General features: G+C 47.4%; 1 protein-coding gene across 11 annotated transcripts in view; it reads right to left on the minus strand.

Moving 5' to 3' along the window:
* Window positions 1-17,037, minus strand: part of LOC119441640 (coiled-coil domain-containing protein AGAP005037-like) — a 320,692-nt gene that overhangs the window by 267,893 nt on the left and 35,762 nt on the right. For 2 of the 11 annotated variants that reach the window (XM_049661485.1, XM_049661484.1), the window contains exon 1: window positions 9,313-9,534. The exons of the other annotated variants lie outside the window; for them this stretch is intronic. In XM_049661485.1, coding sequence (XP_049517442.1) covers window positions 9,313-9,409 — 97 coding nt within the window. In that variant the 5' untranslated portion in view covers window positions 9,410-9,534. Of the gene's footprint in view, window positions 1-9,312; window positions 9,535-17,037 lie in introns of those variants that run through there. 11 annotated transcript variants of the gene reach the window in all.

The following is a 17,037-nucleotide window of genomic DNA, read 5'->3' on the forward strand; positions in this document are numbered from 1 at the left end:
GAAATAAGGCGAAAGCGCAGGCGAAAGGTTAGGCCACCTTAGGTTAGGTTAGAAAAAGAAAGAGAAAAACAGGCGGCCGCAACCGCTACATTTTCGTGACGTCACAATCTGCGGCTTCTCTCTGCAGCGTGCAGTGAACTACTCTCAGGGTCGCGATAAATGCAACGCGCGGCGGCCTTGCTGCGTCGTTTGACGCTGTGCGACACGAAGCTCGTTCCCGTTCAGTGCGCGGATCGAGGCGCAACATGGCCGCCTGCATACGAGAGTCTCCGAAAACGCCCTTCGGAAATTCGCTCAGCCGCGGCGCAGCTTGCAAATGTCGTCTCGCTGGCATGCGCGCATGCCTCTACGTCGACATGACGCGGTAATTCCGTCGGTGTCTTCTCCTTGTCGGACGAGTGCGGCCCCGAAAGTTTACGAAGGCTTCGTTCGTGTGATCGAGAAACGCCAGCTCCACGTGGCAGGCTCTCTCTACGCGCAACTGACAACCGCATGTTTTTCAATGAGGCGCGTGTATGAAAAAAGCAATTCCGGCGTTATATCCAGCGAGGTGTATATAAAGAATAAATATGCGGAATTGAAACGGGAACACAAGAAGAGCAAGATAAAGTGTGTGTGCCGTGTTTCCATGAACGACGCTTGGGTAGCGAAGCGGAACGGTCGTGCGTGCGAGCCGCTTGATCGCCCGCGTTGTTCGTCGTACGTGTATAACTGGCGAATGCATTTCACTCGCGTGCTGTCGCAACAACTTGTTCGCTGCAGCGGCACTGGAGGCCTGACGCTGCACGTGTGTGTGTGTGGAATACGAGACGTGGGGATTTATAGCTGTCCCGTTTAGAAGTCTACGCTGTTTTGGGGGCTTGCAGCATGCACTTGTTTGTGTAAAGTAACAATTGCTCTTTTGTTTCTCTCTCTCTTGTTTCGGCATTCAGCCTGCTTGGCGGCGACGCCGGTTTGTCAATGAAAGTCTGGTGTAAGGCAATACACACGCCGGCACGAAATAAAATTCTGGTGCTTTGCGCCCCAATATCGCACGCCGTAGAGGGGGGGGGGGGGTCACCAAATTTTCACGACGTTGGGTTTTTTTAGCGTCACCTAAAACTAAGCACACAAGTGTTTTCGCATTTAGCCGCTAAGGAAATGCAGCCGCAGTGGCTGTGATCGAACCCAGGACCTCGGTTTCAGCAGCGCAATGCCACAGCCAATGGACACTGGGTAGCAGGTGGTCACAACGCCAAGACGATTGCGAAACAATGATAGTTAATTTTGGAACGTTACCGCACATTGTAGTGAAATTAAAGGCGCCAGATATTGAGCTCAACTATACACTTTATTCAAATGATGTATAGTGAGCGATAATTAAAGAATGCAGCAACGAAGGATCTCAGAGAGAACGTTGCAACGTACATGTACGTCAGTGAAGAACATCAGCCTATAGCCTCCCTCAGGCTGCTTTTGATCTATAGGGTGAGTGTGCGTTGATGCGGTTTCGCGGTCTTACGGCGTCACGGGCGTCGCTATATGTATCGAGTGGTTTCTGAAGCCTTCTGACTTGACACACAATTTTACGGAGGCACGCAAAAGCATAACTCGAGAAGAACCTGCTTCCAAACATCCACGACAAACCTCAACATAGACCGCCCAAGTAAAGTAATAATTCGGCTAAACAAAGTGTGTTGGAAATTTGGGCGGCTACATCGTAAACAGGCGAACTCTTCTCCTCTAATAACGAGTGCGAAATTACAGAGAGAGAGAGAGAGAGAGAGAGTGTGACTTTTGAACCACCCCCTTCGTAGCTTTTCCTGTTTCTTCTTCTTTTTTTTAAGAGGTCGCGCTCAACGAGGAGATTACAGAGCACGCTCTGCGGTTAAACCCGGGAGGAAATTGGGGGAAACGAGAGCTCGCGCTTCCCTTCTCTTCGCATTACAAGTGACATAAGACAGCGATTCTGCGTCCGACTACACCACGACGTGCGCTGGCGCGTAATGTGTGCATCGTGTTTTTTCCAGATCGTTTACCCCTATACCACGGCGCTGCAGCGGTCCCTGTGATAAAGAACTCCGCACGGCAATTCTTTGGCTGAACGCCAAGACCGGAAGCGGAGAAGGGGAAGCACGTAGAAGCATCCCGCGTTCACTTTACTTAGAACTCCGCGCTACGCCCAGACTAGAAAACGCCTCACGGTACGTGTATTCCCGGAAGTGCGGTTTTAAACGTGAAAGTCACCGGTAAACAAAGACAGAGAGAGAGAAAAGGGAAAGGCAGGGAAGTTAACCGGAGTGGAAGATACGGTTTGCTACCCTACGCTGGGGAGAGAGGGGAGGTAAAGTGACAGGAAAGTAGAGATAGAGATGTCACTCAAAGACAAACATACACAAAAGTTACATAAACGTGCAAGAAATCATCTTGAAATAGCAGCATACGCAACTAACGTCTTTACAACTTGAATTTGCCACGTTTTGACAGTTGTTACCTTCCGAAGAATACCTGCAATCGCAAATAAAGAAAAGAGTACTTTAGGTAAGGAATAGAAATCAACAAAACTCATTTTCCTTTCTTGCCTAGATCAATTAGGAGTTAATCAAAGCATAATTCCACTCTTTCATTACGTTTCTGCACTTTCCGTATTGTAATAGCTGTCTGCGGTAAAACACTGCTATCTGCGTTCTGAATTATACTCCGCCCACACACACAAATAATGAGAAAGACGGGCCCGCGTATCAAATAGATTATTGCGCTTTCTACGGTGAAAGGCCCCAATGTAATAACTAGCCAAATACCAAGATGCCCGTTATAAACCTACATTGTGAAGTTTCTTTTTTTGAGAGAAATGGTTACACTTCCCTGCAATACAGATAATGATAGCATAAGAAAAAATGTAGGTATGCCGAATTACTGCACATATTTGCATGAGGTGGTAAACTCATTACGGTAAAACAGGATTCGGTTTCTCAAGGAACAATATGTAACTACAGACCAGAAGAGCGCAGACAACCATTTTTGAGAAAAGTAGGCATAATTTGGATGCTTATTTCATGTACATTGATAACAAAAATTGCCAGTATTTTTAGGCACACCGCACGCATCGAACATGGAGGTAACAGCGCGATGTGCACAAAGTTGTCGAGCCGCACTTATTGCTGTATGTAAGGTATGTATGCATGTATGTGTGTGTGTGTGTATGTATGTATGTATGTATGTATGTATGTATTGTATGTATGTATGTATGTATGTATGTATGTATGTATGTATGTATGTATGCATGCATGCATGTATGTATGTATGTATGTATGTATGTATGTATGTATGTATGTATGTATGTATGTATGTATGTATGTATGTATGTATGCATGCATGCATGCATGAATGTATGTATCTGTATGTATGTATGTATGTATGTATGTATGTATGTATGTATGTATGTATGTATGTATGCATGCATGTATGTATGTATGTATGTATGTATGTATGCATGCATGCATGCATGCATGCATGCACGTACGTAAAGTAGAGAGAGACAGAAGAAAGGGGAAAGGCAGGGAGGTTAACCAGATGGGAAGATCCGGTTTGCTACCCTACGCTGGGGAGAGAGGGGAGCGGGAGGTAAAGTGGCAGGAAAGTAGAGATAGAGAAAGAAAGGAGCACAGATAACAATTACAATCGGTCACAGGTGGCACAGCACAGTTGCACGTGCAACTGTGTTCAAGCTACAGCCGCTTGTCCAAGCCTGTTGCCCTTAAAAACTGCAACAGTGCCCGCGTCGCCCTCCGCTGCGATGGCTTGTGATTTCGGCAATCTGAAATAGGTTAATCTAGGTTAATCTCTTAGAGGTCTTTGGTCAAAGCGCGCTATCGCGATTGCGAGTGATACGTAAAGTAAATTAATAAATTAAGATAACTTTTGCCATCACACAGAGACATTCAAATTGCGTTCCAATATCTGATTATGAAGAATTGCGGATACTGAGTAATTTTCTTCTATAATTTGCGGGCACGTCAGAAACTACTTCTATTCGTTTTCGCAACAGTTATCTTCTAGTGGAACCATTTGGAATGGTGTCACGTATGTGAGTCAGGTGTATGAACGGCGGCAAATGGAAAGTAAGCACACCTCGTTGACATCGGTTATCTTGTCGTTGTAGTTTTTTTTTTTTTTGTGGAAAGTCTCCACATGTTGGTATTGAATGCATGACACGCACCGATGTTTTCTGCGCATAGCGTATAGTGTAACGAATTGGTGGAAATATTTTGAGGAAGTACCAGCCCGTAGTTGAATGCAGTATTGCTAGAGTAAAACAGCGTAGAAAGAGAACGCTTTTTAATAAAAGAAAGCCGTCTTTACCTGTCCTATATTCTCCTACATCCTACTCTGCCAGAAACTAGATAAAGGGGAAGAAAATCTGTAGAAAAAGTGGGCAGAACCGAAAATAACTAAGGATAAAAAGGTGCAGGTCTTGTGATCTTATTGGCAAAGTAAGAGTACCAGTCGGCGATGAAGGCAGGCCAACTTGTGACTCACCAATCCCAAAGCGACCACACGACCACTGTTTCAGTTTTGTACGTTAGCTAAAGGAGCACCCAAAGATTCTTTTTTTTAACACGAAAGTGTTTTATGCCGGGGTCCACCAAGACTTCACTGACGTATTTCCGTCACGGAAATACGTCACACGAACATAATACAAAGAAAGAAACCAGAAGAAAAAGTTCCACAAACATGCAAAATTTGGAAATCGAACCCACGACATCTCGGTCCGCGACGATAGATCACCGTTTTTTTTCTTCCCGTCGTGAAACTTCTGTTTATTTATCATCGCCGGCTAAAGGCTACCATTCGCGACCTTTGCGTTATGGACTCATAAACCCCAGTATCTTTATGTTTATCTGCCCGATTGCGTAGCTGTACTACTTGTATCTTTCATGTTTGCGTAAACGCTGATAGCGTCAATCGGAAGGGTTAGAAAAGTCTTACAGTGCAGTTCTTGCGTCTCGGCAAAAATTCATCTGTGGATGGCGAAGACTCCATGAGATTACTGCGATCATCCTGCGCTGATCAGGAGCAGCATGAAGCATAACAACTAATTTCCGGAGCAATTGCTTTTGCGTGACGACAAATTTGCATAGCTGGCGACCGCAGCGTTTACTCGAACGTGTGGCCGAACTCTGAACTGAGCAATAGGAATGTCTCATATTTTCCGGAAGTTCCTATCCTTTCTATTTGTTGCCGTATAGAATGTTCTATCAGAAAAGTAGCATTCATTTTTTAACAGAGTAAATTATACATCAAATTAAATTCTTTTACAAGCTTTCAACGCAAGAAACCGCGGGACACAGAAAGCAACAAATGCGGGCTTAAATTCATCCTAAAATACGCAGCCATACGCGTCGAATGTACGTAGAGTACAATCCACTTGTTGAGCGCATCACAAGATGGCGGTTCTCTGTGGAAACATGCCTCTGCACGTGGAAACGGTCGATACAAATTGGAAACGGAGTGCTTTAAGGTTAGAGAATTTCTAGTACAACGTGAGTGAATTTCTAGTTTACCCCTTTCTTTTTGTTCGCTAATAAACCAATAGTTCAGTTTTAAGGTTATCGTGATGGTTTAAACGAGGGCTCAGAGTGACTTCGGCAACAGCAACGCCCCCAAATAGAGTTTAAATAGTTGGAGCGGTCTTGGCCTGTTTCCTATAACTAGTTTCCCCACAGCAGTAAACTTGCCGCCACTCGGGCGTTGTTTCTGTGCATTCAATAGTGTTCGATACTTACAGCCACCGGAGATACGTATACGTTTATTTCTTAATCTTTACCGGAATTTTCTAGAATCACCCGTGGTACGTAACACAATTCCTTTACTTGTAGAGCTGGATCACTCTAAAAGGCGGACATTATTTAGAGGAGAAATCCAAATTCATATTCGACTAATCACCAAAATTTCGCTAATGAATGTTTGAACTAATTACATTACGGTACATATTGCAATTACCGCATTGTAGCCGGTCAGTTCGCAAGTAGTATCCATTCGGACTGAATTCTGAAGATCAAACAAGTTTGAAGATATGCGCTTTCAAAATGTGCAATGAAATGTGCATTGGTGTTTCAGTTATTTAAAGCTTCAATGCAAAAATAGTTATTGTGCTTAAAAAGTACGTGGGAAAACAGCGTAAACAACGCCCGAGCGCATGCGCACCGGGAGCCGCGAGAGGGCCGCGCCGAGCAGTTCCATCCCGAGCGCCTATACCATTAACCTACACGCACATCCCACAACACTATTGCCTTTCACGAAGCACACTACCGCCGCCTCACAATGCTCTGACGCGAGAGGACGCCGTAATATGGCGAAAGCGCCAAACAAACGCATATCCACATTTGAGTCTCTACTACGCCATACACCCTGCGCTGTATTCCTATAAACGCCCACACTGCGATTAATGCGCAGCGCTTTACCACATGGTATGGGCTTGCCCAAACACGCCACAGCTCACACCCATAATACACCCCACCACACGGCAATGGGAGGCAGCGCTGTCCAGCTCCGACTCGACAGACCAGCTCAACCGGGTCAACCGAGCGAGAAGGGCAGCTAAGGCCGCTGGACTCCTGGACTGAGGGGACCATGCCCACTGCAGAGCGGAGGAGCTACGTTTGCTCGCGTGCTCTTTTGCATAAAGTTTACTCTCTCTCTCTCTATCCAGTCGTCCCTGTGGAACAAAACTTTGAACTCCACTGTCACCGGGATCGGCCCAGGAAAACGGCAGGATAACCCACCCTACCTACCCGTCCGTCCGCCTGCGAAAAAGTGGCTGCACACGGAGAACAATGCTTCACATTAAATGCTGCCCAGAATGCAGCCAGGCTATGGCCAAGTAGTCAATAGCGGAATCCACACTCCGCAGTATTCGACGAGGACACGACGAGCAGTGTTGACTGATGGCTGTGCCTTAGCCATCGGCGAAGACGAAATTACACAAGTTTATTATAAAAAAAAAAAAAACGAAATATCACAGGCCTGTCACTGCACTAACACGAAAGTCAATACTGATTAATTTAATTGCTGGGGTTCTAAGTGCAAAAACCACAGTGTAATATCCACAGCTGGCAACTTTTGTTGCCAGACACCACTTGACGGGGACGATATGAACTAGATTGTTTAAGGAGGGTCAGGGTATATGTGGCCTGTATCGACGTTCCATTAGTGAACAAAATCCGCTTTAAGACGGCTTTGCAAAGCGAGAATCACAACCGAGACTTTATTCTATGCTTCGCAAAGCCCATGCCATATTTCCTTCTAAGCCTTAACGTGAACTAAATCATCCTGCGGCTCCGAATGAGGTGGTGTGTCTGGTTAGACGAATGTGTTGAGCCTGACCTAACTGCCCGCAGCTATTAACAATGTAATCCTAACAAGGCACGGAAGGTTCGTATGATACTAAGACTTCGTGGCTTTAAGGATGTCGGCTACCAGGAACTGATATTGAACGAAAATAAACGAAAACAACAGCAGCGGTTTGTCTTAGTTGGAATCGATTGATTTCGGTGTAGGCAGTGCAAGGAAAACAACGAACAAAGAACGAGCACATTCATCGCTAACATTTGGAGTTTTTCCGTTCTTTACTCCCTTTTTTTTTTTTTTTTTTTTTTTTTACAGAGATCCCTATTTTATATTTTGATGCAATAGTTTCGCTATAATCATCTATACTAATCAAGAACAGTTTTCCCATGTAATGCTCTACCATTACTAGAAGTTCTCTGCTGAAAGATCGTGCATTACCTGCAACAAGTTTCGTGCAAACCTGCTGGTGAAGTATTCTTCCCTTTATTATCGTCCCACCTCTATATGTTAGCATGTATAGGCGCACATGCTCCGGCCAAACAATTTGTGCAAGTATCTTGTTTTCCGTCTCTGTGGCTACCAATTTCCGAAAGAGAAATATGGTTACTTACAAATGTACAAAAAAAAAAAAGCTTGGTACCCTGTCATATCCTTTACCGGAAGACATTTTCACGAAGGAAAAATTCAAATGCCGTACGACTCCTATAAAACATAGCTAAGTGTCAATCTTGTCAAGGAAAAAGCTTAGCGACGTCATGGGTGGCCAAACCGTTAGCGCATGTCGCCAGCAAAACAGTTTAGGAGTCTCTTCTCAGAATGATCAGTCGACAAGATCCTCCTCCGCGTTTACGTATATTTCTGCGTGAAAGCAGAGTCGGGGCTCTGCCAGGCCCGCAGAACAGCGCACCCGGTGAGATAACGATCGGGTCACCAACCTCGTGACAGAAGAACGATGCTCCCTGTCGCACTGAGACACGCAGATGACACATTTACTCACGGTGTGCCAAGAGATGGCCAGTCTAGATTTCCCGCGTTTCAAGGAAACGGGAAAAGCCGCCGCAGCGGTAAGCATCACTGAAACAGCGTCGTTCTCACGTGTAAACGCTAGCGTTAAAGACGCTTCCACGCCCCCTCAGCCCTGAAACCGCGCAGGATTTTACGGGCTTTCGTAACGTTACATGACTAATAAAGAAACGGCGACCATGCAGGGGCCGTATTCTGAAACGTTCGCCTAGGCGAAATCAGCATGCGCGCTGATTGGCTGGTTGAGCAAATTGAATGACGTCGGGCTCAACCACCCAATAGGCTCATCCAATTTTGCTAAAACAGCCAATCGGCGCACGCCTGAAAGCGAAAAAAGAAATTTCGCCTAGGCGAACGTTTCAGAATACGGCCCCAACATGGTGCTCTCGCAGGCATAACAACCGATTTCGCGCACGCAAGTTCAATCCGTTTTCAATTCATCAGCGCACTCACTAAAGCTTCAACTGTTACATGACACTCTAAGGCATCATGCGGATACTCTCATATGCACCACACTAGACACTACATACATAGGCACTTTTCAAAAGCGACTCTAATAGGCGCGTCCGTTGAGGAGTGTCTCGGTGATTTGGAACAAGGCAAGGTAATTGCTCTCAACGACCCTGCGCTGCACGTGAACACAGAAAGATTGGCCATCGGTAGAAAATGACAGCCAAGTCATGAATATTTCACCATGAGCAAGGAAGCGCCTAAATGAATTCACGCTCTCGATCGTTCCTCTAGCTTTACAGCGTCCTCAGTTCTGGCGACATTCCGATCACGTCGGATGATATCTGTACACTTCCAACACGACTTATACGTATTTTATGCTCATCCTGAACAGGAGATATCACATCGGTGTCCAAGGCACGCCTCTTTCGAGCAAGCAAACGAGAGAGAGCGAGAGTAAAAATTGCAGGTGACCGGCGACCGCACGTGCGGGCCCGGCGGATGACTCACGTCTTCCGAATTCGGATCCTCCGCCGCCGTTGGTGCTCGCAGACCGGGCGGCCGGAGGAGGCAGCGACGAGGTCGAAAGCCTCCGGGGCGGGAGCATGTCTCGACGGTACGCAACCCCCTCGAGGAAGCGAGACGCGCGAAACCAACAGGCAGGCACCAAAGAAACACGCAAGCGCACGCCGAAACACCCCCACTACACACGCACGCACACAAACTTCACCGCAGAAACAGGCAATTTCGAGAAGGAGCTCCGCCGATTCAAACAGAAAATCTAACACGCACAGCGGCGGCACATCACGACGAGACGGGATCACATCACGCTCCGCATCTCTCCGAGATTGACGCGGATCCAGGCATCCAGCGGTCGCGTATCCAACGAATTCAAGGCAGCCACAAACAAGTTGACGGGCTCGCACGCTCGGCCGTTGGTCCGGAAGCGCCGAGTCGTGGAGAGGAACTTGGCCGAAACGCTTGGAAGCGTCGGGTAGCTGAGAGAATCGCTCGACTGTTTGTTGCACCGCTCGGAGCTTGGCGTCTCCTCAGAGAAGACGACGCGAGAGTCGCGCGCGTTGCCTTTGCATTGCGCCGGCCGGCGGCGGCAGCAGCACGATACGAGCGGCGGCGACGGACGAGCGTCTTCGTCCGACGAAGCAGCAACAGCACGAGAGCGAAGTAAAAGAGGGGGGCTGGCAAGAGCCCGGCCCTCCTCCCCTCCCGTTTCGGAGCTTTTCTTTCTTTTCTCACTTTTCTTTCGCTCTCTTTCCCAATGCTGCACTTCTTCTTTCGGCTTTTGCTTCTTCTTCTTCGGCTCAAGCGATGCTGAGAGGAGGAAAGGGGCAGCGAGAGACGAGTCTCCTCTTTCAGGCACTCCGCCGCCACGTTCTAGCCCGCGCCGAGATATGCGCGCCGCGCCGCGCCGGAGGTCGGGGTTGAGAGAGGGAATGTCACGTGGCGCAAACAGCGTGACGTCAGGCCGGTTTGCGCGACAAGGCAGCAGACAAGCCGCAAGCCTCCCCCACCCTCGGGGGTGGGGTGGAACAGCGTAAAGAGGGAGCGGGTGAAAGTGAGGAAGCCAGCGAAAGTGGAAGAGCGGGTGGTGCAGACCGGGAATCTGCGAAAGCTTTGAAGGTTCTCGCCGGTACTCCTTCTCGTTCTTCCAGCCCCCCAAAGCGGGTATTGTTTTTGTTTTCGCTCTTCTATCTCACGCCGCAAGTTGAAGAGACGGCGAAGGGCGGGGGAAAGGATTTGCACGAAAGCAGGCTGCGGTTTCTCTCGCTCCTTTTTCCAACTCCGTTTTTCGTTTTGATTATTTCGGTTATTTCTTTTTAGGCGCGAACATGTGCGGGCTCACGCTGGCCGGCGGCGTCGTGCATGCCGCCTGTGAGCCTGCGATGCTCGTCAAGAAGCGATTCGTTCAGGTGAGCCTGCCGCCGACAGCGGCCCTATTAGACACGGATAGCGCGGCTGTTGCCACGTGTTTCCCAACTGCGGCCGTGCCGTAACGTTGCTGCGTCGCTAGCGGTTCGGCGTGCGCACATCTACCTATAGTCCGCTCAAAACAGTGCAGTGCCGGGAAAGTTGCAGCTGGCGCAAGCAAGTCCAGGAAGGGAGGGAGTTTGTTAAAATACGGATCTGTTCGCAGAGGCAGTTCAAACCGCATTGGAAGGGTTGGAACGTTCAGACACAGACCGGCGGCTTAGGTGATGTCGCAGCGAGTGATACTTCACACGCGTCATGCGCATCATACTCATGGAAGGTTCTAGATTAGGTCCTTAGTAAAAAAATATTCCCAAAATATCGTGAATATTTTAGTGGCCTTCTGCATAGATTTTTACTTTTCTTGATGTTTAGATATTGTCTGTGTTCTTGTTGCTTTCCGCCTCTCTGCAATATACGGATTGGGGGGCCTTCGTCAGACAGTTATATCAGCCGTGGGCCCCTTCATCCCAGACAATTTATGTCTAAGTAAATATTTTCAATTAAAAAAGTTCCAGTTTCGCCCGAAACGCGAAGCATCGATTGCGATAGCAAATTAGTAGACAGCTATACAGTAGTAGTTTTATCGGCCATATAAAGTTGTAAATATTCGCTTACTAACAAAATAAACAAGCGCGGTGTCACGCCCGCAAAGGTAAACATGAACACATCTCGCTCGATGACCGCGGGAGCTCGTCAAAACGCTGGAGTGAGAAAGCGCGCCAGCGGCAGCGAGCAAATTGACCTTCGCGCTGGCTCTCGCTTCAACGCTATCTAAAGGGCCGACGTAACGCGAGCGCCCACGCTACGTCACGTTGGCGAAAACGACCCCCTCTATTGACCCTTTTCGCATAGCAGTTTGCTCTAGAGGAACGAGATGGCGCTTTCGGCCGTCCGCCATACGTTGCCTCAGCGAATGCGCACGAATACGAAACCATTACTGCTTCTGCTCTGCTACTGTGCGATCAGCTGTCGAAAATGCAACTGGGTGTGCGCTAATGCACTGTGCCCAATTCATACTGCGAAATGTGTAACGATAAAGGGAAGACGTGTGTGGTAGTTTGCAGCAAAAATAGTGATTCACATATTAATGAATGAAATCAACCTGTGTCGCCGCTGCTATACATAAGGGGTGCCTGTGTTGCTGCCCTTCGCGATGCACAGCTTTCCTCAAGGATAAAAAAAATATAATTCATCCGCCTGCGCTGTATAGCTAACCTCCAAAGAAAGGACTTCAACTCCGGAACGTCAGCACTTGGGAGTGGGTACCGCTCGTTACAAAATGAAGTAGTGCCCCTTACTGGCATAGCAAGTTTCCCGCACTGTTATCTACACACATCCATCCTTACTCGATCGCACGAAAACTTACGCCCACCCTATCGCCAACGTGTGAGTGAATAGGCGCACACTTGAATCAATGTGCCGAAGCATGAGTGACGGCGACTACACCGACAAGACACGAATATGTTGGAAGCTGAATGTTTCGTGACGGTAATCAGAGCAAGCGAGGGACTAGCGATAATATGTTTTTGCTAGGAGCTACCGCAAAGTACAGAACATTTAAATTCCAAGCTTTGTGCGCAGCAAGAACAAATTTATCGCAGCAGTGCACACCCGCGAGTGATTACGCTGAAAATAAACAATCAGATAGTGGCCGCACCGAGGAACTTTACTAAGTGAGAAATATGACAAGCCGCTGGTTCAAAATGTTTGCCAAATAAAGAACGCAAATCACACTGATCCGGATTTAATTCACAAGCGGAAAGTTTCGACAGCTTGGAATACATTTCTAGCCACGCCTTTAGTACAAGCACCGTATACGCTCCTCGCGCCGTTTGAACAAGGCGTAATGAGCCCTGAAAGCACGTACATGTCCTCTAAAGCTGTGGCCAAAGCTTCGTGTCGTCCACACAGTCACCGTCGACGATGTGCGTCGGAACGGAGGTTTGCTGCGCCGCACCGGCGTCACGCGCTCGCATTTAAACGCGGAGGCAACGGAGGCGGCTGAGGCAAGCAATGGACGCGTCACCACGTGATCAAACATGGCAGCGCCCACGAGACCGCCGCGAAAAGGGTCAATAATCGAGCGCACCGGCGCAGCCAACGTAACCGGCGGCTTCCGACGCGCCCCGAAGCAAGAAGACAGGGATTCGATTCCCGACCGCGCCGGCCTCAATACCAGTCCTCAATACCACGCTGGAGGGATGCGACAAAGCTTGCTAGCGTGCGTTCGTCAGACGTTGAAAACCCCCAGGGCTTCGAAATAATTAGAAAGTGTTATGGCTTTAGAAGGGTAGACAGCAGAAATAGCATAACAATTCTGCGAACCGTGCAGGTATGCCGCCGCAAGAACAATATTGCCGCCAAGCCAAAACCTACGAGAGGAAAGAGCAAGCGAGATGGTGAATACCTGTGTATTCGATCGCCAAGGTTACGAAACTATGATAGCGTTCCCCATCCCTCTACAACCTATGCGTGAAACTCTGTGAAGGAGAGTAAGGGTAACACTATAGTGTGTTCCACTTCCGTACCGCCCTCTCGCCTGCTGTTAAGAACTGTCAGATGCTGGCATACGAAACATGCAGCGTGATGTTAAGCGCTTTGCGTAAGAGAGTTTCGTAATAGGCTGTGGAAGTGCGCTGAAAAAAAAAAAAAAAAAAAAAAAAACAGCGTCACTCTTCTGCTGGGCTATACGTTCAGACTAGGCTGCTCGGTTTTAGGAGGCTGCGAGGACTGTGCACATCCACCCTGATTCCCGGCTCATCCGTCTTCCATCGGATGCGCTCGCCGACAGTGAGAGCTCCTTCTTACGCGCTCGATATCATACTTGTCCCCATTCGTCAAATCCGGGAAGGTACTCTGAGCAGATCACTGTATTCCTACCCCGCACTTTGAGGGATGACGCTGCTAGACGAACTCGGTCGGCTGGCTCGTTCGTTATCCTTAGAGGAGTGTTATAAACTTATATCGCAAGTTTCATATACGCACTTGCCTCGGCCTTTCTCGTAGGTAAACGTGGAGCTCAGTGCAGCTCAGTCGCGCCTCGTACACGTACTATATATAGTGCCTGTTCTCGGGATGGCATTCTCACACAGGAGAAATGGCGTGACCGGTCTCCCGCGGGCAACTTACAGATGTGCGGTCCGTTTATTTTTATTGCACAATTTCCGAGTGTACACTCTGTTTCGAAATATTTGTTTATGCGATTTTACACAGTATTTTGTTTTAACTACTTTATCCGCCAAAATATAAGTCTTGTCGACGTGCGTACCCGGATTTTCACTCTTATGATGCGCTTAATGGAACTCAATGACGACATAAAGCGAACAGGGCAATGATGCCAAGGAAACCAGGGGTGTAATTAGCTGTGGTTGAAATAGAAATGTAGAAAATAATTAGGAAAAGAGAAACGATGATGAACGAATAGATGACTTGTCACCGGTAGAGTCCGAACCAACAACCTTTGCATTAGCCGTGCGATGCACTACCAATTGCCGTATAGCGACGGCCATCAATCCGTCCACTAAGTGGAGTATTTATGTGTACTGTATCTAGCCCTGGAGTATTAGCCAGCGCCACTAAGAGCCATGGTGGGCGAATGGGGAACACAATTTTTTTTTGCCCGACGGCGTCACCTAACAGGCGAACTTAGCAAAGCGGAAACGTCGCTAATAAACCCTCGTATGCTACCTTATGGCATCAAGGTTGCCAGATTCGACACCCGCGCTGTGAATCCCTCTGTTTCCTTTACATTCATTCATGAAAAGAAAAACAGAAATTCGGGGAGGAAAGAAATTAGAAGGGGAAATATGCACGATAACACAAAGGGCAGTGCCTGGCTATTTGAGGTTCGAGCTGGTTGCCTAGGGATAAAAACATACCGGAGCAAATGTTCGAAACAAGATTAGGCATGTGTCTGCTGCAGCAAAAATCCGGAGACCACTCAGCGCATCCTAATGGATGCGAGACCCGGCGGCAGGTAACGCACTCCTTCCAGAAGCGCTTGGATTTAATGTCAACAGTAGTATGAACCCATCAGCAGTCGAGATAAGCAATAGAGTTTTACAGTATTGGTGAAATACAAGCAGGGAAGAGATTGATACGACTGGATCCATTCCAGGTATATAGCTAGCGGTACGAGGTAGATGGAGAAGTTTTCAGGAAGAGAAAAATACTAGAATGAAAAGCATGTGTAGCATACCTAAACTAAAGCAGGCTAGGCGACTTCACAAGAGATGTCACGGCCCCAGTTAATAGGAGATGCCAATAAATCATCATCATCAACATCATTGCTAGATATGGTACACATAAATACCCTAGCCAGTGGATGAATTGATGGCCGTCGCTGTAGCACAATTCGTAGTGTATCGCACGCGTAATGCGAAGGTTGTGGGTTCGGTCCCTACCGGCGACAAGTTATCTTTTCGTCCACACTCATTTCTCCTTTCTTCATTATTTTATACCTTCCCATTTCAACCACAGCTAAAATTATCCCTATGCTTTCCTTGGCTTCATTGCCTGTTGGCTTCATATGGTCGTGGTTAGCAAAAATTTAGCTCCTCTGTTAGCGTGCTTCTCGTTCACACAGAATTCAAGTAGGTTCAGTGGCTCCCGTAATGAGAGTATTTACGCGTTTCCCGTGTGTCTGAATAGGGGTGCCCTAAACCATGCCCCGAAGTAGAACTTTTTGTTAGCTTCGACGCACCAGAAACGCAGAACGATGTCGTCGCGTCAGACAGACCGCGATACAGCATGGGGCGTGTTAGATATGCTAACGTAAGTTAGCATATCTATCTAACTAGATATGCTAACGTAACATAAGTAATGTGGAAAGTTGGGCGAGTTGGTGATTAATCATCATGTAGTACTGGTGAATGTCGTGTATTCTTGTGTCTCTCCACTTTGTCCTTGTCAGTGCGCTGCTTCACCAATGCGGTATGACGGTAGGCTCCATTTGGGTGTCGCCCTGACATTTCATGTCACGGAAAAGTGGAAGCGAAACGGCGGCGGAAGGGGGAGGGGGGTGTGAACCCAACAAATCGACGATTAGCTGCCGTCTCTTTCATCAGCATGAGCCCGTGGACGTCATCGAACTTACCTGTGGACATAACCAGCTACTGCAAGTATGAGATGTCGTCATGCCGCCCTATAGGCAAAGTCGGCATGCAAGACAAAAACAGCTTACAGACATGGATGAACGGCACCTAATATTACACACCCGTTTCTTACATGGGGGAGGCCGGTTGGAACTCCCTGCTGTGAACAGATGAGCATGGCGATATTTTTATACCATTCACTTGGACGCCTCGAGGGCATCCCCGCCGAATAAAAACGTTTTTACTACTGCTACAGTGACGTAAATGTTACGACGAAAAGTGGTAAACTCGGACTCAGTCAAGGATCCAAAGTTGGATAAAGTTCCTTCTTTTTATGGGTTGCATGGATAAATAAATAAATAAATAAATAAATAAATAAATAAATAAATAAATAAATAAATAAATAAATAAATAAATAAATAAATAAATAAATACAGTTTGTTGCCCGTTCTGATTCCCTCAATGCTTATCCACGTGCTTCGTCTACACGCCCGTTTTTTTTAAAACGCCCTGCCTCAGACCAGCGTCGATATTATTTTTATAGCTTCACCTGGACATCAATCAATCCAACTTTTGCATTTACTAGCGCAAATTTGGAATTTATATATAAGGTTGTTTAAAATTTAAAATTTATATCTTCGTATGTTCCACTTTTTTTTTTCACTATAAAACTTGACTCCGCAGATATGCCCATTCGCCCAAACAACAGTTCAAAGTTGGCAAAACCAGAGTGAGCTTACGCAACGAACGTTACTTACAGACGAATCAGGTTTCCTAATACTAATGTGCTTATCATCTTAAGCAAGCTGCATACTCCGTCAGCGCGAAGTGCAGTGCAAGTGCTGGATGCTCTCAATCCAGTGCTTGCAAGTCTCGAGTAAGCCCCATGGCTCAACCGCAGCCTCCTATTCGCGCAACGACCACTGGCCCTTGGTTCACGTCAGATGTCTTCAACGCACATCACCAGCTATGGGACTTTGGTGTCATGGTGCTTCGCTGCACACACAATGCTCACTATCTTCCTCTTTTTGTTCCCCCTTTCCCTTATCCCTTGTATAGGGTAGCAAACCGGACGTTCGTCTGGTTGAGCTCCCTGTCTTTCCTCTCTTCGCTTTCTCTCTCTAGTAATAAGACTCCGAAGTGCAGTGATGGT

The sequence above is a fragment of the Dermacentor silvarum genome, chromosome 2 (assembly GCF_013339745.2).
Source record: "Dermacentor silvarum isolate Dsil-2018 chromosome 2, BIME_Dsil_1.4, whole genome shotgun sequence".
NCBI classification, from domain to species: domain Eukaryota; kingdom Metazoa; phylum Arthropoda; class Arachnida; order Ixodida; family Ixodidae; genus Dermacentor; species Dermacentor silvarum.